The sequence below is a fragment of the Polypterus senegalus genome, chromosome 4 (assembly GCF_016835505.1).
Source record: "Polypterus senegalus isolate Bchr_013 chromosome 4, ASM1683550v1, whole genome shotgun sequence".
Lineage (NCBI taxonomy): Eukaryota > Metazoa > Chordata > Cladistia > Polypteriformes > Polypteridae > Polypterus > Polypterus senegalus.
In genome coordinates this window covers 215,803,409-215,823,690 of record NC_053157.1, presented here as the reverse complement: position 1 = coordinate 215,823,690, position 20,282 = coordinate 215,803,409, and the positions used below count along the sequence as shown (strand labels likewise).

At 35.8% G+C, this 20,282-nt stretch overlaps 1 protein-coding gene across 1 annotated transcript in view; it reads right to left on the bottom strand.

Annotated features, from left to right (window-relative positions):
- Window positions 1-20,006, bottom strand: part of LOC120527958 (V-type proton ATPase subunit B, brain isoform-like) — an 87,431-nt gene extending 67,425 nt beyond the window's left edge. The window contains exon 1 of the mRNA XM_039751952.1: window positions 19,809-20,006. Coding sequence (XP_039607886.1) covers window positions 19,809-19,917 — 109 coding nt within the window. The 5' untranslated portion in view covers window positions 19,918-20,006. The remainder of the gene's footprint in view (window positions 1-19,808) is intronic.
- Window positions 20,007-20,282: the final 276 nt, after the last annotated feature.

Sequence of the window (20,282 nt, the reverse complement as noted above, 5' to 3'; positions counted from 1 at the left end):
TCTCTCAAAATAAGCATCCTGCAACACTCAACTTGCAATCCTTTCCTACAAAGCAGCTTCTTTCATTGGTGGAAACACATTTGATGATAAGTAGGCTTAATATTTTTTGTCCATGATTTGGAAGGTGGGGAGCTCTGTAATTATTAAATGGGTCCAATAACTACCAGGAATGTTTCAAACATTCACCAAATGTTTGCTGAAACAATTGAGTCTCGTCTTATTGGTTCACTCACAGGGATGTCAGCTGTATGTGAGGACCCTGTGATGACATGTGGGCTTTAAATGGGGAAATTGCTGGAATCGATAGTCTTAGCGTTCATTACGCAACAGCATTTTTGAATCTTGACTAGGCTTATTCATTCAAAGCCCAGGGACAGACTGGATTAAGGGAATCTGAAAATGGATAGATGAATTTGTGAACATAGGTTCTGTTAATATTAATTAAACAAGTCAATGTCATACTACATCATCAATGGAACTTTGGTAACAGTTTAGTTTAGGTACTGCGAGAAATGCAGTCTATCACTCATTTACTCTTATATACCAAGACCTTTACAAAGCTTCTTTTGGTCTTCATAACACTTATAAAACATCAGTAGATGGATTATGTATCTCTGTGCAGTGTGGCATATTGACATGATTTTAAAATTACTTGTTAATATGAAGGATTCACAGGTCTTCTATTAAATATGTAATATATTGAGAAATGAGTCTCAGTTAAGCCATCTCAGACCACTCCAAAGTGAAGTTTTGTTAGAAAATTAAATGGCATAGATGAATAAACACTTTACTTATGCTTTGCACATGTTTTGAAAACCCAAAAAAGTGTTTGTTATGGTATTTTACATAACAGTAAATGAGTAATAGATGTACTTTACAGTACCTAAGCTAAAGTGTTAGCCTAACAGACATGAACATTATTAATCATAATAAAAGTAGTTGATGAAAAAGTTAATTATTTCTAATGCTACATGTAATATAAAATTGTGTAGGAGGGCTTGGGTGGCATTAACATAGGTTATTTCAGCTCGAATGCTGCCAGAGAATTATGTTACAGCCCACTTACATGTGGGTAGCGTCTTTCCTTCTTTTACTTTTAATGAATAGAGCTTTTTTTATTAATTAGTTCTGATCTATAGTTCCACAATTCACTTTTCACTATTTTACTGCATGCTTTCCTTCCTGTCCCCAAATCACTCCAGAAAGGCAAAAGAAAAAATCTCCTGGACACCATTTGTCTATAAAGCTCACAAGATCACTGGGGTCTACAACCTCTCACCTGTATTTTCTAATTAGTTAATTTAATAGCAGTCAGCGGGCTAGTTATTGTATTTGTCACCTTGAATTTTTTTCTGTTTAACAAAAATGGAAAGTGAGAATTTTTCCCATTAATTTTTCTTTATCATATTAAAAGCTATCTGCATGAAGCACTTGAATAATGCTGATGTAGAAAAATAGGTTAAAACAGCTTTTTAACATATTGTAAATTAATCCATCACATGTTGTACAGTGATATAATAGTTAGTTTTACTGTTTCATAATACCAGGGAAGTGAGTTCAGATTCTGTACTGATCACTGTGTACTGAGATTTTCCACATGTCTAGTGTTTTTATCGGTACAGAAGTGTTCTTTCTCTGTGTCATAGTCATGGGTTTTAGGTTCATTGATGACTTACTAAATTACCCATATCTGAGTATATGCTGCAATAGACTGATGCCACATGATGGTTTGGTTGATGCTGTGGGAACATTTTCAACTCCCCAAGAACTATATATTGGCTTTAATTAGTTTAGAAAAGAATGTATTAATTAATCAAATATCTTTTAAAATTATTATAAAGCCATATACAGTTCCAGTAATACAGCACTGGATTTTAGTTGTCGCTGAATGTCACTGAGCTCTCTCTCTCTCTTTATACATATATATGTTGTGATTGATGTTTTTATTTATGGAAAATATGGAAGAAGATGATCTGCTGTTGTGACCCCTAATGGGAGCAGCCAAAAGAAGAAGAAGAAGATTGATGTTTTTATTCATTAATTTTTTTTTCTTTTAGGCTAGAAAACCTATGCATCTTTTCTGTGGTTTTCTAACCCAGAGATTCAATTTCTAACAGTGGTTGCGTGTTTGGAGGTGGCAATGCATCGTGTGATGCACCAAGACTGTGCCACAGTGAAGTCAGCACAACCATATAAAGGTCACTTTACACAGTTCCAGCTGATCTGAGATTTGGATATTATATAGTGATTTTGTGTGACTTTCTTTTTATTTTTTGGTATTGAATCTGTACTTGAATTAAGAACTTTGGTTTAGCGTTTGTGACTCTGACAATCATTTTCTTGTTTCCCAGTTTTTACCTGAACAGGTTTGTTTATCTGAACATGTCTTTCACTTGGCCTTTCCTCTTTAAATTAGACTAACTCTTTCCTCACTAGACAGTGCAGTTCAAATATATTTTCCTTTGATGAATTTACTATTATAAAAATGAGCAGGAGATGGATATGAAAGGAAATCAAAAATCTATCTGAAGACAAATGATTTGGAATGAAACTCAGATGACTAAAAGTGCTCTCAGTACATGAAATGTGGCTAAATTCCTTTAAAATGTTAAAAACTATTACATCATGCACTAAAATGCATAAAATGCAAACCTAAATTCAAAGTTAATTAAAAAGCCCTATAAAGGAAAACAAAAAAAAAAATCACACATTCTTAATTTTGAAGTTATGTACAATATTGAGTCACCTGGAAGTCCACAATGCTGACCTTTATACTGTTACCCTGATGATGTCACTTCCAGATGTCATTTCTTACCAAACGGAGACTTGCCAACAACAGGAGTTCCAAAAATGTAGAGACTATATAAACAAACGAGCGGAGTGGTAGCAATAAATTTATGATGTTAGTGAGACTTAGGAAAATACCCAAAATATGAAAGATTAACTGTAAAATAAAATAGAAACCTTTCAAAATCATACTAGTATCTTGAGTTAAGTGATTGGCAACTGAATTTACAGTTGCTGGTGCATTGCTATATTTTTGTGGACATCTTGTCCTTATACCATTGGCAAGTGACTTAAATAAGTGATCAGCTATTTCTAAGTCTCTTAATTTTTCAAATTGCTCTAAAAATGCAGCTAATTTCTTACTCAAACATAGAATTTAAACAGAGCAAAACTTAGTAGAAATGATGAATGTGCTGTTTGTAAGAGTGAACTATGTAAATCTGTGTATTCTCCATCCACAGGTATGTTTTGGTATGGTGCTTATATACTCCTTTTTACTTTCTCCATAAACACACTCCTTGGCTTTGTGAAGGTTTCATTGTCACGTTGGTATACGTCTAAAGGCTGGAAGAGTTAAACCAATGTGTATGATGGAAGGTTGATATTGGATATGTGGGAACTCATTCAGTAAATTACAATGTGGTAGTAGGACATTATCATTCACACATGACATCCAGTGAAGGTTTGATGAAAACTCTTTTTGCCAACTGTTTTTGTAAAATTGAATGTACAAGGGCAAGGTTGTTGCAGGATACCCAAATTTATAAGCAGATGCCTGCAGCACTAATGAAAACATTTTACAAGTAGGACTATCCATAGTGCATCTGTTAGTTATTACTGCTATATAACACAAACTTAATAAATGCTTTTTTGTATTAAATGGTAATACGTGACTATTTGATGCACTGATTCCTTAAAGACCATATTCAAAAGTATTATCCATCTTGTTACCAAAACGTGCATATTATTTGTATATTAAACATGGTAGAAAATCAGGTGTAGAAATTAAGAAAAGCTGAAAAATGATCTTCTTGCTCTGAGCTTCATAATAGGCACTGTACAGTGTTTGCCATTAATTTTGGCACTGAATTTTTATCATTATCAAATCGCATCCGCAATCTCCTACCAACAAGCCTGAAGCTTTCCTTTGCCTTTCAGTTGCTGTTTTGCTGGTTTAGGACCTGCACAGTACTCCATCTGCTTGTCTTAAAAATTTTCAAAGGAACAGGATAAAACTGATGCATGATGATTAGTGAATCACATATTCAAGGACACTAAGATACATTAAAACAAATTGCATTTAAGACTGAGGCTAGGAAAAATTTCTTTAAACAAAAGGGCTTTAGGAATTTGAAAGAAACCACAATGGAGACAAATAATCACATTATTGGACTAACAATGCTTTGAGTTGAATAGTAAAATACATACTTAATGTAAACCTTGAAAATAAAAGAGAATCGTAATTAAGACAAAGCTAGGAAGCATCTCTTCATTAAAAGCGGTCTTGGAATGTAAATGGTGGATTTGAAAGAAAAAATCGTTGTGATTTTGTAACATCTTAAAATATTTATCAAATCAAAATAGACTGATGAACTGAATGGCTGTTCTATCTTTTTGAAATATGCAGTATATATATTTTTTATTATTACGTTTAAACCCTTATGTTAAAGTGCACTCTGATTTTATTAAGGTGAATCAAAGAAAATGCTCTGACTTTCATGTATTCATTGTTGCTATGAAGTTCACTGCAAAATCTATTAGAGTACTTTTTGAATTACAGGTTTTGCAGTCATGTTCAAGTTCAAGCACTTTATTGTCATTGTGTAACACAACGAAATTACTTTTTGTGACAGCCCCAAGGTGCATTTAAAGAAAAGTCAAATAATTCCAAATATGGTTTTGCAGTCATGTTCAGACCTTATAGTTTTTGACTTTGATTTTTGTAAAGATCTACTGAAATCTTGGCTGATAGTACACCAAAGTAGAATGTCAGAATGCAAATTTGTCTTTAGTGTTAATCTTTGACTGAAGTCAGTCCTAAACTCTGCTGATGTGAATCAGTCCAAAACCCACATCTACTGTAGGAAAAGGTGTGGAGTTATCATCTAACTCAGAGTTTAACCCGACATTGGGATCATTCTTAAAAGCAAACCTGCTAATGTAAGTAACTGCTCATTTGTAGACACTAGTATCCTTTTCCATCTTGATCTCTTCGAACACTGAGCGTAGTTATTTGATATACCAAAACATTGGTATATTATTTAATGAGCTGGCATGTATTCCTTATTTCTATTTAGTTCAGAGTAAAAAAAGAAAACCATCAATAAGTCAATTTAATTTTATCCCTAATCCACATCTGATGCATGCATCTAATACATGCAGTATATATGATTAATTTTTTTCATTTTGATTTCTTACATCAGTTCAAGTTTTGTCTGCTTCTTTCAAGTATCTTAAGTAAAGCACTTAAAAGCAAAAAAGCATAAGGACATACTGTAAGAACATTAAAACATTTGGTGACAACAAGCGTTTTAGCACAAGATAATTTCTATACATCTAATTTTGCCTTAACAACCTCAAGTTGCAATAGTTTAATTTCAGTTACACTGCAGCTACCAAATGTTCATAAATAAAGTGAAAGAGTTTCTTGGAAGGAAGATTCCAGAAAATTAATTGGGAAGATTTTGTTCCATCTGAATATGTATATAATGCAAAGCTGACTGACTGACTGACTGACTGACTGACTCACTCACTCACTCACTCATTCACTCATTCATTCACATATTAATACAAACATTATTTACTGTTTAATTAAAAAGCTGAAAACTGTTCAGGATGGTACATCTAGGGCACTAGGTATCCACTAAGAAAGGATATACTGTATCTATATATTAATATTGACGGGTAAAAAAACACTACAAAAAAAAAATTAAATAACCTTGAAGATTTCTTTTATTTATTTATTTTTTAATTTGTCGATGTTTATTAATATTATGCTAACTTCTGTGCTCTTCATTGTGCTGAGATCATGCTTTAGGCAAATTAAGTTAAGTAGCTAAAGGGGTGGACAGATGACTGAAGATGGTGTGGTGTCCTGGACAGGACAAAGGAGATATGATTGAATGGAAAAATACAGTTCAATGAAACTCAAGAAAAATGAATAGGTCAATGGTTAATAATTATTTATGTGTTATTCTACTCCCTGTTTACCTCCAGTGCCCAGTCAAGGCTCTGAAAACTGACCCACCTTAGAAACCAATGGAAAAGTGCAGGTGGGAAGTTCCATTTTTTCATGGTTCCTCCTTAATGAAATTTGTATGAGTGGAAGAGACGGTGAGGTGAGAGTTGCCCCACCCCCACTCCAACCCCCTTGGTGAAATGAGTGTGGTTGGAGTCAACAAAAGACATCATACTGCACTGACAGATGCTTTGGTGAACCATGTGAGAGGCACATCAAAGTACATCTTACTTACTGAAATGGTATTTTTTCCTTGTTGCTTGCAGCCCACCAATGGCAACATGCAAGAGGGTGAGAAACACTTATGCTTACTTTACATAGGAATTACATAAAAATGATGAAAAACACTAAAAGAAACTGAGTAAATGGCATAAACACATGGAAATTGTAAACATCATAAAATAACAATATATATACTCAAATTTCACATCATTCCTACTGATTTCAATTAAAAAGAATACACTTTCCTGAAATACTGTATTATGTTTTGCCATGACCATCAACAAAAGTCAAGTCACTAGGAAAAGAAGAAAAAGCAGGAGTTTATCTAGCATAGGAATGTTTTACTTATTCACAATTATATATAGTATGTTCAACATTATGCAGCTCCAGTGACCTAATACTATTATTACTTGACTGATGCTTTTATCCAAAGTGACTTACAGCATTTTGAGATACAATTAGTTACATTTCTTTTATATTTACAATTGGAGCCCAATAATCTGCGCTGGTATCTCGAAGGTTGCTGGTTCGAGTCCCCATCACTGCCAAAAGAGATCCTACTCTGTTGGGCCCTTGAGCAAAGCCCTTAACCTCCAATTGCTCCAGGGGCGCTGTACAATGGCTGACCCTGCACTCTCACTCCCAGGGGTATGCGAAAAAACCCAAGTAAGTTAAAAAATAAATAAAAAAATAATGTAAACCCTTAGTTTAAAAAATACATATATGTGTACAGAAGACAATTTAGTTACTTAACTAACGGCACTATGACTGACACTTATTTTATTATGAAAATTTCAGGGTGAAGCAGGTAAGACAGCTAGTTCTATCTACACTGTATATGTCTATCCTGAATTAGTACCTATCTGTCTAAAATTTGTAGGATTATTAAATTGAAGCCCAACAGTAATTATTGTGCTGACATTTTGAATATATATATTAGTATGCTATTTTTAGGGTTAGGGTTTTTGACTCCTGAAAGTTAGACTGTGACAATCCTCTATATATTTACCTACTTATCAGTGTAAAACATGAAAATAGATAAAACCCACAGGCAGAGCCCATCACATGCTCAGTCTTTTTGCTCTTACAGAAAGCTGTTTACACCCACAACACCACCTCCTTGTATATGGCAGCCATTTCCTATATATTACAGAGAATGTCTTGTTTTACAGCTAAATGTGGCTCGGCTTGAAGTAGAATACAAAGCTTATCCTGCAAACTAATGTTTTGTATAAGGTGAACAACTTCAAAAGATCATTAAAAGTTTTTATGTTCTGATGATATTGGATAACTGAAAATAACACAGCCCTGAAATTTCAAATTAAATATATGCTTTTTGGTTAACTTGTAATTAATAAAAGCAACGTTTCATTGAAAAAATATTGTAACTTTACGTTTTAATTTTCATTTGAACATTCTATAACTTATGCAAAACAGGTGAAGAGGAAAAAAGGCAAATATATACAAAGTGCTCTCTATTGGTCCATCCCATTGCTTGACACTCGCTGTTGATAATGAAGATAAGGATGGAGCACAGTCTGTACCCTGAACTGGAGGTCTAAGAAAGGACAAACAAAGCTTGGAAATTTCCCTAGAAACTAAGGAAAAGCAGAAACAAAAAATGAAACAAGACAGCTTAGTTTCACCTCATAGATAGATAGATAGATAGATAGATAGATAGATAGATAGATAGATAGATAGATAGATAGATAGATAGATATTACAAATTAGATAGATAGGTGAGCATATTTTGCCACTAGAGTACTATTTTTCAAGGTGTTGTTCTAAAATTCTATACTGAACAAAAGCATTGGATAAAAATGCATGATGTAATAAGCACAACTAAATAGAAATGTCATTTTTATTAATTTTGCACATTACACAAAAATAACCTGAGACATTATTATTCAATATGTGATCAACGAGTTAAGCAGATTAACACAGAACATGCTCACAGATGCTGCATGTCTAAGCAGCTACAGCAGGCATAAAAGCTGGATTTTTTTATTTTTTTTATTTTCTTTCTTTATTTTATATACACTGTACCTCCTCATTTGCAGTTAATTAATTCCAGTGCCTTGGTGAAGCTTTCCCTTTAGTGCAGTCGCCCTGATTTTCTTGTCCATCTTTGAGCTAATGACAGAGGAATGACTTGCCAAAATGATCAAGTTTTAATCTTTCTTTTGTATGGCTATGATGGCTTTTCCCTGGAGGAAGTGCCTTTTAACAATGCCAGTGCCCTGGCTGACTGACTGACTATAGCAGTGCTGTAATTACATTCAGGATTTGGGGGCGAGGGGGGGGTTGTTGAAGTATTTAGGTAAGAACTGATTGTGTGAAGGGTTAGCAATTCCAATTAAGATAATTAATGGTGTTAGCTACTTTGAAAAAAGGGGAAGAAAAGGCAAAATCGTCACAGTTGGGGAAATGTGCCAGGTGGGTGGGCCAAGTGGAAAGGTGTCAAGGAAAGGTTTTCAGTCTTGCCACAAAGCAAAACAGGAGGAGAGAGCAAAGCCTCCTTGTCTAGATTCTTTGGTCCTGCTCCTGTCAGATTCTGTCAAAGTCAGGCCAGTCAGCTGGCTTCTTTATCTGGCCTTGTCACAAAGGGCAATCATTTGACTTCTCCCCAATAAAGCAGAGAAGCCTGCTGGGGTCTGACTAGGTAGACCTCAGGTAAAATAGTACAAAATCAGGCAGGGGTGGGCAATTTTTTGATATTGTGTTTTTGTCATGTATTTTGCAGTGAGCAACTTTAAATATCACAGCCAGTGTCCTCTAATATGGAGGCGCTATTCTTTACAGTATATATGCCAAAGTACAGGTTGACTGTTTAAAGAAGAGTTTGTGTGTATAAATGACTCACAATGAATCTTCAAAGTAAAGTGTTTTGTGTTCAGAAGATGCAGAAATATTACTTGTGATGTTTACGCTCCCAGTTATTTTTATTAGGGTTAGCTGGAGTCCCATTACTAAGGGTAGGTTTATTTGTTTATTGTTATTTAAGAAATGTATTTGTGTATGATGGTTTGAGCTTTCTAAAATAATTTTATTTACTTATTAAAAGTCACATTTATATATCGTCAAAAAAGTCATAGGCATTAATTACCCTGCTCCTAGCTTGTACCCAATTTTTCTTTTTTTTTTTTGCACATGTATGCTCACACAACTCCTCTCTGTTGTCTGCATATATTATGTATTGTATGCTTGTGTATTTATGTTTGTATGTGTGTTCTATACAACTTTTCATGGTAAAAATGTCCAGTATATTTTTCAAAAAGATATTCCCAATGCCACGTGGCTACTATTCCTATGGAATGCTGTATGAAGTCTTCAAAATTTCATAACCCTGTCCAGTTAAGTATATAGTTGTGTTTCTGACTGAGCATGTATGAAATATTCTGAGATGGTATCTATTGTACAACTTCCATAGACTGTCATTTTTAAGGGTGAGCAATTGCCTAAAGCTTGGTGCTTGCCTACGGCGTACTCAATGGTTCAACACTTATGTATATGGAGACACTTGATAAGTTCTACACTCCTTCTTGCCCTCTCAGATCTGCTAGTGAATGGTGTCTGAAGATGTCACCTCTGCACAGAATAAAATCTCAGTCCAGGCATGTGTAGTTCCTAGCTGGAGTAATGAGTTTCCCATCACCATCTGAACTGTTAACTCCCTCAAAGTGTTTAAGCAGCATTTGAAGACCCTCCTTTCTGTGAATATGTATCTGATTAATGATGGCTTTAATAGGTTCTTATAGCTAAACTCTTAGACAGTTCTGCACATATGGGGTGTATTGATAAGGGGGATGAGACAGCATATAGGAGTCAGGTGGAGAACTCAGTTATGGTATGTGCAATTCTCTAGGCTTTGGTGTGCTTGGCTGCTAATATCACTTCAAGAGAGGCCCACCAAATTAATAAGCTAATTAAAAGGGCAGGCTCAGAAATGGGGCACACTCTAGACCCCTTGTACAGTAGGTAGCAGAAAATGAAAGAATTAAAATAAAATTGAATACCATTATTAACAATGCTACACATCTTCTCTCTGACACACTCACACTGAGTACTTTCAGCGAACAAATTATTCAGCAAAAATATGTCAAGAAACACTACTGGGGCACTTTTATACCTAGAGCAATACACTAAATATAATGCCTCAATGGGACTGGGACTAATATCAGAAGTTTTCTTTTGTTTCTTTTTTAAATTTTCTTTCTTTTTAGTCATTCTGGTGTGTGTAGAGACCATAGTGTGTGTGTATATATTGTATATTTATTTATCTATTTATGTATTTATTTATTTAAACAGCTTCTGTAAAAAGCCAAATCTCCTACTGGGGTCAAATAAGTTATCCAGGCCTAGAATGCTGCAGTGGCTGCAGGTTTTCAATCTTACCATCTTCTTAATTAGTGACCAGTTTTTGCTGCTGATTACTTCTTTTAATTAACTTGACTTAGGCCCCATAGTTGTTTCTTTTTCTTTAATTAGCAGCCAAACAATAATGAGACACAAAACAAGCCACCACATTGTGCCCATTACACAATATCTGAAATTAAAGAGAGGTGATGGTGCTCTTGGAAAGAACAGAAAAACAACAGTTTTCGAAATGTGTGCTGTGGCAGAATGAGAACAGCAACAAGTCATTAAATTAAATAATGGGTTTAATTACCAGCAAGAATTGGCTTCTCATTAAGACAGTGATTGGAGTGAAATTGGTTGGAGTTTCAAGCCCCAGTTTAGCCGGTCATCTGGTAGCTTATTTCACATGTCATTTCTGCTTGGCTATCATTTAATGAAGAAAGGAGTCAATTCAGAGGCCTGAACTCTTCTAACAGGGCTATTAAAGTGATGGGGAAAAAGTTAATTATTATTGTTTTTATTTTTTTTTATTGTGCCTTTAAAAGTCTAGACAAAATACACCATTGCACCAGTAGTTATACATAATGTGGAGGTTGCTACAATAAAGTAAGTGATATCCATCCATTATCCAACTTGCTATAATCTAACTACAGGGTCACGTCAAATTGAAAATCCGGAGTGCTTCCTTGTGTTTTTTTAATTAACTCCCAGGACCTTAATGACCTCAATCCAATAAAAAAATCAAGGTTGGCCTTGCTATGTATCCGTAGTTGGTGTGTCTTCTTGGTTGTACATAACAGGAAACATGGTTGGTTAGTCTGATGTAAGATTGATAACTATTAATTTTTTCTCTTGGAGATGAAGCATTTATGTAGAGATTTCTAGGCTGGTATGGTAACTGCTCAGCACAGGATTGAAAAGCATGACAGACTATAGTGAAGACAGCACAAAATATCATTGGCACACAGGTTCCAAGGACACAACGCATAACTTCAGAAAGGCAAGCTGCATTATGAAGGACTACAGCCATCCTGAATTAGAATTTTTTCTTTTTTCCATGTGATTGGCAGCTCAGACCCATCAGCACACATACAATAAGATTTAGAAACAGCTTTACACTAAGGCAGATTGTCCGGTATGCCTTAGTATTTGGAATATTAATATTTCTAAACTTCCATTAATGCTTACAATGTCAGTTTAATGTGCAAAATTTATTTCTTAATTTACTGTTTTTCTTCTTGCATTACTTGTACTTAACTTGCATGTCACTTTCTGTGTACCTACATATTATTGCAGGCCATTATACTATATCTATATTTAATCATACTCTATTGTGTAAGGTTAACTGTAGTAGTCAGTGGATTGGCACACAAGTTAGAATTTTATTTCACTTTGCTATATATACATAGCAAAAAACATTTTGAACCTTTGGACCTTTTGAATCTTTAGCAAAATTTGTGTGACCTTGGGTGTCTGTGATCTCATGTTCTAGTTCTGAATTGTAAATGCTGCCTTCACACTAAATTAAGTTCTATATGGGTTTTATGTTAGTCTGTTATCAAAGTGTTTTTTCAGCAACCTATTAGTAGTATGGTCTGGTTTACTGGTTTTGTTGTCTATTCTGTAGTCATAATCTGGCGTCTGGCATTTCTAGATGTCTGCTTTGATTATTGGATATTGATTTAGATGGTGAATGTATCTTGTTCATGATATATCGCTTAATCCTATACTGGTTTTGCATTGGTTTGCTTTTCCACTTCTAAGTTCAGGTGTTTTATGAGTAATGTGCATGAAAAACTGAGATACAGAGGCTCATGATTCAAATAGTATATCAAGTACACTGTGTCTTTATGGAAGATCTGGTAGACAGGATCATGAGCTGGTCTAGTCTCATCTTTTTAAATCATGATTAGTGATTGTGATGGTTCAGTTTTTAATTTGATCTCATAAAGTTCATTAGGTGATACCTGTGTCTTTTTAGCATTATGCAAGAATACCTGAAATACAGTACATTGGCTCATTTGATACATTTTGCATTTTAGGGGTATAGTAGGTGCACTGGTTCTAAGTTGGCACATTCTGTGCAGTTAGTTTTTGAATCTGGTCATTACTAGATAGCCTAGATTAAGCTGTTGTTCCTTGTCTCTCTAGTTAATGTGCTATTCTGGCTCTTTTATTTGTTTCATTGTTATATTAGTCTTGTTAGTGTTATGCTTGGGTTCTATTATTAGTTTAGTATCAGATACTGGCTTCAGTTTTTACTTTATCTCTATTAACAGCTTTAGAGACAGTCATATTACTGTGTATGATTAGATGCTAATAAAACTGTGTAAGAAGTACTAGAAGAATGTTGGGCACATAAAGGCTTACAGAATGTTGCTGTGGTAACATTTTTTTTCTCAGAGTGGGTTTTTTGTCTCTGCCCTCAGTGCAAGCCAGTTTAGAAAGTTTTTAGTGGTGGTCAGAAATTCTACTGCTTCGTAGCAGACTCAATAGCCCTGCAGGGGAGCTCTCCCTCCATCACTAATTAGGTCGGCTATTCTTGGATTTCCATACACACCTGCACTGTCATGTGAATGTATAACGTGAGATAGAGAGCTTGTAGGGGCAAAGGGCAACATATGTCAAGGCCCTAGGAATCTGTATTTCATTAGGGGGGCAATGGCCAGGTGCTAATAAATAAATAAATATTAATCTCATAGAAGCATCAGTATTTCTAAGCCTAATCAGCACTTCATTTCCTCTTTGTGCTGAAGATACCCATTGCTAGCTTCTGCTAAAATAGCTAAAACACCTACCATAGGCATGCAGAAGGAACTGCCAGGTTGAAATATTTGCAGAGTATCAAGCTGTTCAAGATTAAACTAAGCCAAATAACGAAAACTACAACAGGAACACTTTGCATCAGTCTCTAAACTAAAAGGTTTTATATTCCTAAATCATACATACTCAAATCTTTCAAAAGTAAAACCATAGTTAAAAACATAGATAAAATAAATATGTATGTCCATCCATCTGTGGTGGGTTGGCACCCTGCCCGGGATTGGTTCCTGCCTTGTGCCCTGTGTTGGCTGGGATTGGCTCCAGCAGACCCCCGTGACCCTGTGTTCGGATTCAGCGGGTTGGGAAATGGATGGATGGATGTCCATCCATTTTTAATTATTTTTTCATAGTAGTGTTATAGTAAACCAGAACCTACATGTAAAACTTTGGACACAAAGTGAGGACCAAACTCAACCATTAAGATATAAACCCCAAGGCTGATGACTCAGTGTTCCTCACAGTGACTCCCTGGGTCGGTTTTAAATCCGCCTGACATCACTACATGAAAAACTGTAATCGTTATGAAGGGGCAGGATAGTTGTGCAGTGGTTAGATCTGCTGACTGGGATTTCACGGTCTTCTCATTGTCCATGTTCAAGTTTGCATTATTCTCATGAGTTTCTTCCTACATGCTAAGTTAATTGAGAACTTTAAATTGGTCTAGTGTGGTTTGTGCATTCTGACGGACTGGTGTCCCACTCACTTCTGATGTTGCCATATAGGCACCAGTCTCTAGTGATTATAGGATTTGATTAAGTAAGTTTGAAAATTGATAGATTCATTGATTCTAGTAAGTTTGCTGTAAGCAACCATATGTAGTAATGTGATTTAAGCAAAATTTACAAAATCTTCATAGGAGGGACGTCTTTTAAAAAACTCTGTTTTTGACCCAGAATTGTAATTTCATTAAGGGAGAGCTGTAAGAATATCTCTCATAGAGGTGCTTTAATACATTCTTTTGTCTCAGTAATCATGAACCCTGCATAATCCTCTTTGGCCCAGTTCCTCAGCTGAAATCCAACTTGTTTACTAAACAAAAACCTGACTTGCTTGTTTGAGGACTTTGGTCTGAACAGGGTGACTCTTAAAAAAACTGAACCTAGCAAGACAGGAACTTCCTTGGAAAACTGTTGGCAAACTGAACACAATTACGCAAGAAAAACATTAAGTGAAGGGCAGCCAAGCTTATCACTTATCCTGCCAAAGTGAAACATTAACTATAGCAGCGTAATAATGTCAGACATGAAGGTGAAATGAAGAAGGCGCCATAATAGACATTTACGGCATTTATATGCCATGGATTTTACTGTATTGTTTCAGCACAGGCAAACCCTCAGATCACTAATGCCCACTTTTCACTTGTTCTAGTGATTACAGTATAAATAACAGTTACAATTTTTAATTATAACTACTTATTAATCATTTTATTGTACTTTGCCTATTACATGTTACTGAGGATGATTATTATTATAAATTTTTCTATCACACATTATTGTATAGAAGGTCTAAATAACATTTATAAATCACTAGCTGAAGAATGAGAAGCACTTTATTTCATGAAAAACTGTAAGCCCACAAAGCAAGATAAATAAATACTCACTTCTGATACACTGTGTAACCCTGATCAAGTCACTGAATACATCTGTTTTCTAATTGAGAAATAATATATGCATTGAATTCAGTTGATTCCTACATAGCACTTGCCTCTAAAAAGAGGATCAAAGTTTTTTCAAGTATTTACAAACGCTAAACCCATCCTAAAACATTAATAAGCATGCTATTTAAATAAGCGGAAATAAGGAATCTATACAAAGATTAAAATATTATTGAATTCAAATTAACAGGCAAATGTTTCTTGCCATAATTTGTATATTTCTGTATGCTTGTATCGTATATTAAGATATGGGTTATCTACAAAAAAGTGCTATATACGGATATGGTGGTTTGTTTCTTAGATGACCTGATCAATATCTGGAGATAAACATTTTTCAGGCAGCAGCAGTTTCTGAAACCCATTGGTGTATGTTGGTTTTCATGGCATACTTGTGGTGGTTCATCTATCTCTTATGCTGACTGTTTCTTACTACAAGTTATTTGTAGGCAAGTCACATTTATACAGGAATTAGCTTAAGGCAGGAGACAACACGATATCCTTACTAAAACTTATAAATTCCTTTCCACTCTCCTGCTAGAGGTAACTTATTTCATGCTGTTCTATATTATAACATACTCTCAAATCCGTTTACTTCAAGTTTAGATCCAAAAAAAAAAATCCAACAATACAGGAACCGTCCCTGGACAGGATGCCAGTCAATCACATTTCCCATTATACAGTTTATATATATATATATATATATATATATATATATATATATATATATATATATATAATGTGTGTGCATGTGTGTGTGTGTACAGATAGACAAAGGAGACAAGTTCAGCACAGTATAGTTTCAAAGCACCAAACACAATGAACACAGTACTTTTGCTTCCCTTCATGTTTCTTTCTCTTCTCTCTCTTTCTCTCCTTTCACCTCCAATCCTCCTCCAGCAAGCTTTGTCATCTACCTTCAAACTCTGGCTTCTGGAGTATTGGCTGCTGCCTTCTTTTATACTGCTCCTGGGAGTATTCCAAGTGGCTTGTTAGCCCACTCCAGAAGTACTCCCAGGTGTGGCAGAAACCCAACATAGTAAGGCTCTGCAGCACCTCCTAGCGGCACCTACTCTAACCCCCAGCACATCCTGCAGAAACCCAGGGGGACTGCCCTCTAGTGTCTCAGGAGAGATAATGCCATGAGCACACTCTCTCCCTCGGCCCTTCCATTATACAGGCATCCCAAGGGCCCCAGACGTCTGCCACTATATATAATAAATGTTCTCTGGCCACTTTTTTAGGTACACCTTGCTAGTACTGGATTCGGCCTCTTTATGCCTTCAGAACTGCTGTAATTCTGTGTGGCATAGACTCAGTAAGGTGTTGGAAACATTCCTCAGGGATTTTGGTCCATATTGACATCATAGCATCAAGCAGATGCTGCAGATTTTTTGGCTGTACACCCATGATGCAAATCTCCCGTTCCACCACATCCCAAAGGAGCTCTATTGGATTGAGATCTGATGACTGTGGAGTCCATTTGAGTACAATGAACTCATCGTCATGTTCAAGATAGCAGTGTGAGATGATTTGAGCTTTATGATATGGTGCGTTATCTTGCTAGAAGTAGCCATCAGAAAATGGGTACACTGCGGTCATAAAGAGATAGACACAGTCAGGAACAATACTCAGGGTGTCTGTGGTATATAAATGATGCTCAGTTGGTACTAAGAGACCCAAAGAGTGCCAAGTAAATATCCCCCATATCATTACACCACCACCACTACCAGTCTGAACTGTTGATGCAAGGTAGGATGGATCCATGCTCTCATAATATCAACGGCAAATTCTGAACCTAATATTGAAAGGTGTAGCAGAAATCAAGACACATCAAACCAGGCAATGTTTTTCCAATCTTCGATTGTCAAATTTCCGTGATGCTGTACAAATTGTAGCCTCAGTTGCCTGTTCTAAAAATGACATGAGTGTCACCCAGGGTGGTCTCCAGCTGCTGTAGCCCATCTGCTACAAGGTTCAACATATTGTGCACTCAGAGATGCTCTACTGTGTACCTCACATGTAACGAGTGGTTATTTGAGTTACTGTTGCCTTCAACCAGTCTGGCCATTCTCCTCTGATATATGGCATCAAAAGAGCATTTTTCTCAGAAAACTTCTGCTCACTGGATATTTTCCCTTTTTCAGACCATTCTCTGTAAACCCTGGAGATGATGCATGCATATATATACTGTATGTGTGTATGAGTGTATATATAAAGCCAAGTTAACTGTCAAAGAAAGAAAATATTTCATATTTGATCTCTCTTGCTCAATGTGTACCTTCAGCGTTCCTTGTATGCATTTCCTTGGTATCCACGTGTATCTGAACCATTCTTGCCCAGTACTCCATCTCTTGTGTGCATTCCCATAAAGTCTTGTTTTCAGACTCTGTCATTTTGAGGGGCCTTCCTCATCTCCTGACCATTTTTGGACTGCCACCAGTGTTAGATGGGTCCCCATTTCCCACTGTGAAAACTTTATTTGTATTTTTGCAAATACTTCCCGTTTTTGAAGGCGACTCTTAGCATGCCTCCTATGCCTTGACTCCTCCTCGTGTGCCTCAACCTCTGTTGCTTCACACTTCCTCTGTCTATTGCACCAACAAAACCAAATGGACAAATGAGACCTAGGCCAAACTGACAGCCTAGACACCCACACAGACAGTAATGTGTTAATAAATTGTAGATATATCTTTGGGGAAGTGAAAGAAAACAATAGAGTACCCAGTGGAAAAGCCACACAGACACTGGTAGAATCTGCAAACTCCACACATACAGTGACCTAGCATGAGATTTGAACTAAGGAAGAAGGATCTAAGAGGCTGTCATGCTGTGCTCTGTGTGATAAAAATTGGCATTAAACACTATTTACACCACAGACTGTTGAAAGCTACTTTGAAGGTGATCTTACGGCCTACATTAAGAATAACATAAGAGAAGCAGAGTACATTTCAGCAGAAGTTTTCCAGTGTAGGTGCACAGATAGAGTGTCCCAAGATCGGTCATACCTGTACATGATTCCAGTGTATCACTAGAGATAAAATCTTTGTAATAATAATAATAATAATAATAATAATTGTACTGTGATATTTGTGTGCTATAAAATACAAATCCGCACACTGTAACATTTAATGCATGCATTTTGTTTATATAGCACTTTTTACAGATGGTTAGAGCTGTTTTGTTGCTCAATTAATTATTTTACTTAAAAATAACAAAATACATTAAAAGCTTAAGGTAATTATAACAATTTCTTTTATTACAGTATATCTCAAAAAATATTATTAATACATAAATGCACATTATATTTTCATAACAAAAATATTAAGCAATTGTTCTAAACTTCAATGTATGTTCTATTAACAAATTATAGTACTTCACCAGTGAATCAGGATGATGAAAAATCCAACACTTTTAATTATACTGTGATGTTTTGTTTTCTTATTCTACTTAATAAATCCTATAATAAGATAAGAATGACAGGAACCAGTCATTCAGTTCTACTTACAGTTGCTAGTTAGTCTTATTTTCCTACTACAACAAAACAATATTAATGCAAAACTTAATAAAATATTTAGTATAATTTCTTGCATATGACAGGGTTACATGGGTTGGAAAATGTTCAGATACATATACGTGTTTCTTCAATATTTCAGTGAAGTTAGGAACAGTAACTTAAGGCTGGACACTCCAGAGTGTGATCTGGCTAATGAGAGATCACACTCTTCAGCCTTCCTGGGAAAGCCTTTCGTGGGGTAGTGGATCTGAAACTCAGTCAGGACCTTACATACTGCAGGAGCAATGCAAATTCCCTGCCTATGAAGCAATGAACCAGATGTTTGAGAGGTCATGGGAGTTTACCAGTTATTGCTTTGTAATCAACTGTATTGATTGACATATATAATCTCACCTTTGGTCATGAGCTCTGGTACTGACCAAAAACTTAAAATTACATGTGACTGAAATGAAGTTGCTGTGCAGGGTTATGGAGCTGATAACACAGGTGGTCCTTGGAGTAGAACCACAGCTTCTTCAGAAGCAGGTGTGGTAATTTGGAAAATTTAATGAGGATTTCACTTTGGTATGGTTCAGAAAATGTTCATCTGATATTTATGCCCTGCTCTAGGGTAGATTACTAGTTTAGGCAGTGCTTGGGCAAAGGGTGTTGTTCCCTTTTGAGATTGGCACCCAAGCGATCAGGTATGAAATTGATGAGCTTGGCACTCTTGGAAAGTGGTGCCCTTTATCTGTCCAACTCAGAATTTTGGCAACATGACTTTGCCTGTGGTAACCCACAAAATCTTCCAGACCTGGCCATTGTGCTGTTGGAATAGGGTCTAGCCTGTTGAAAATCTAAAACTGACTACAGTGTATTTAGTTAAAGGATGGATGTTTCTTGTTGGAATTAACCATCACTGGAAGCTCAAAATAAATGATGACACTTGTTCAGCTCTTCCTTTCATTAGTGTATTAATTAAAAAAAATTAAAGTATTTTTTTGCTCAGATGACTACGTAAATACATAGAAATAGCCTTAATGTACTTTTCTTTTTATGTATCTAATTTTAAAATGAACTCTGAAACACCTCACTCTAAAAAATTAATAAATCTTTTCTGAAAGCTAGTAGTAACAAACACTGATGAGTGACACAGAACAAAGAAGTACTTCCCAGAATTATGCTCCAGTTACTTCACAATGCTTAGAATATAATTCATAGATAGCACTTACTGATTCGGGGCTGGTTGATGTAGTCTCTGGTCACTGCCAAGGCATGTTCTCTTGCTCCAGTCAGGTTGTCTTGTTGCCTGCTCATCCTAACATCCACTTTAGTGGCCATGGTTCCTTGGTCAAGCAGAAGTGTAAAGCTGCTGTGTGTGCGTTCCTTTCATAAAGCCCCAACCTTGATTGATGCTGCTTGATCCAGAGTTTGCTGTCTCTGACTGGTTTACCTCTGTGAGGACTGCACCTTGTAAACAAGGTCAGCTTTTGCTGAAGTCACTCCTTCTCCATTTCTCAGTTTACTGTAAACTGGCTTTCAGTACCAGTGAGTGTTTTAGTTGTAAACATGTGAGAGACTTGAACAGAACAAAGAGATTTCATTTCTGTCTGAGGGTAGCTCAGTAAAAATGTTTGTCAGGTGTCTTAAAGTAAAATTGATTGAGTCAGAGGTGCATGCAGACAATACAGCTTAGGAGATGTTTA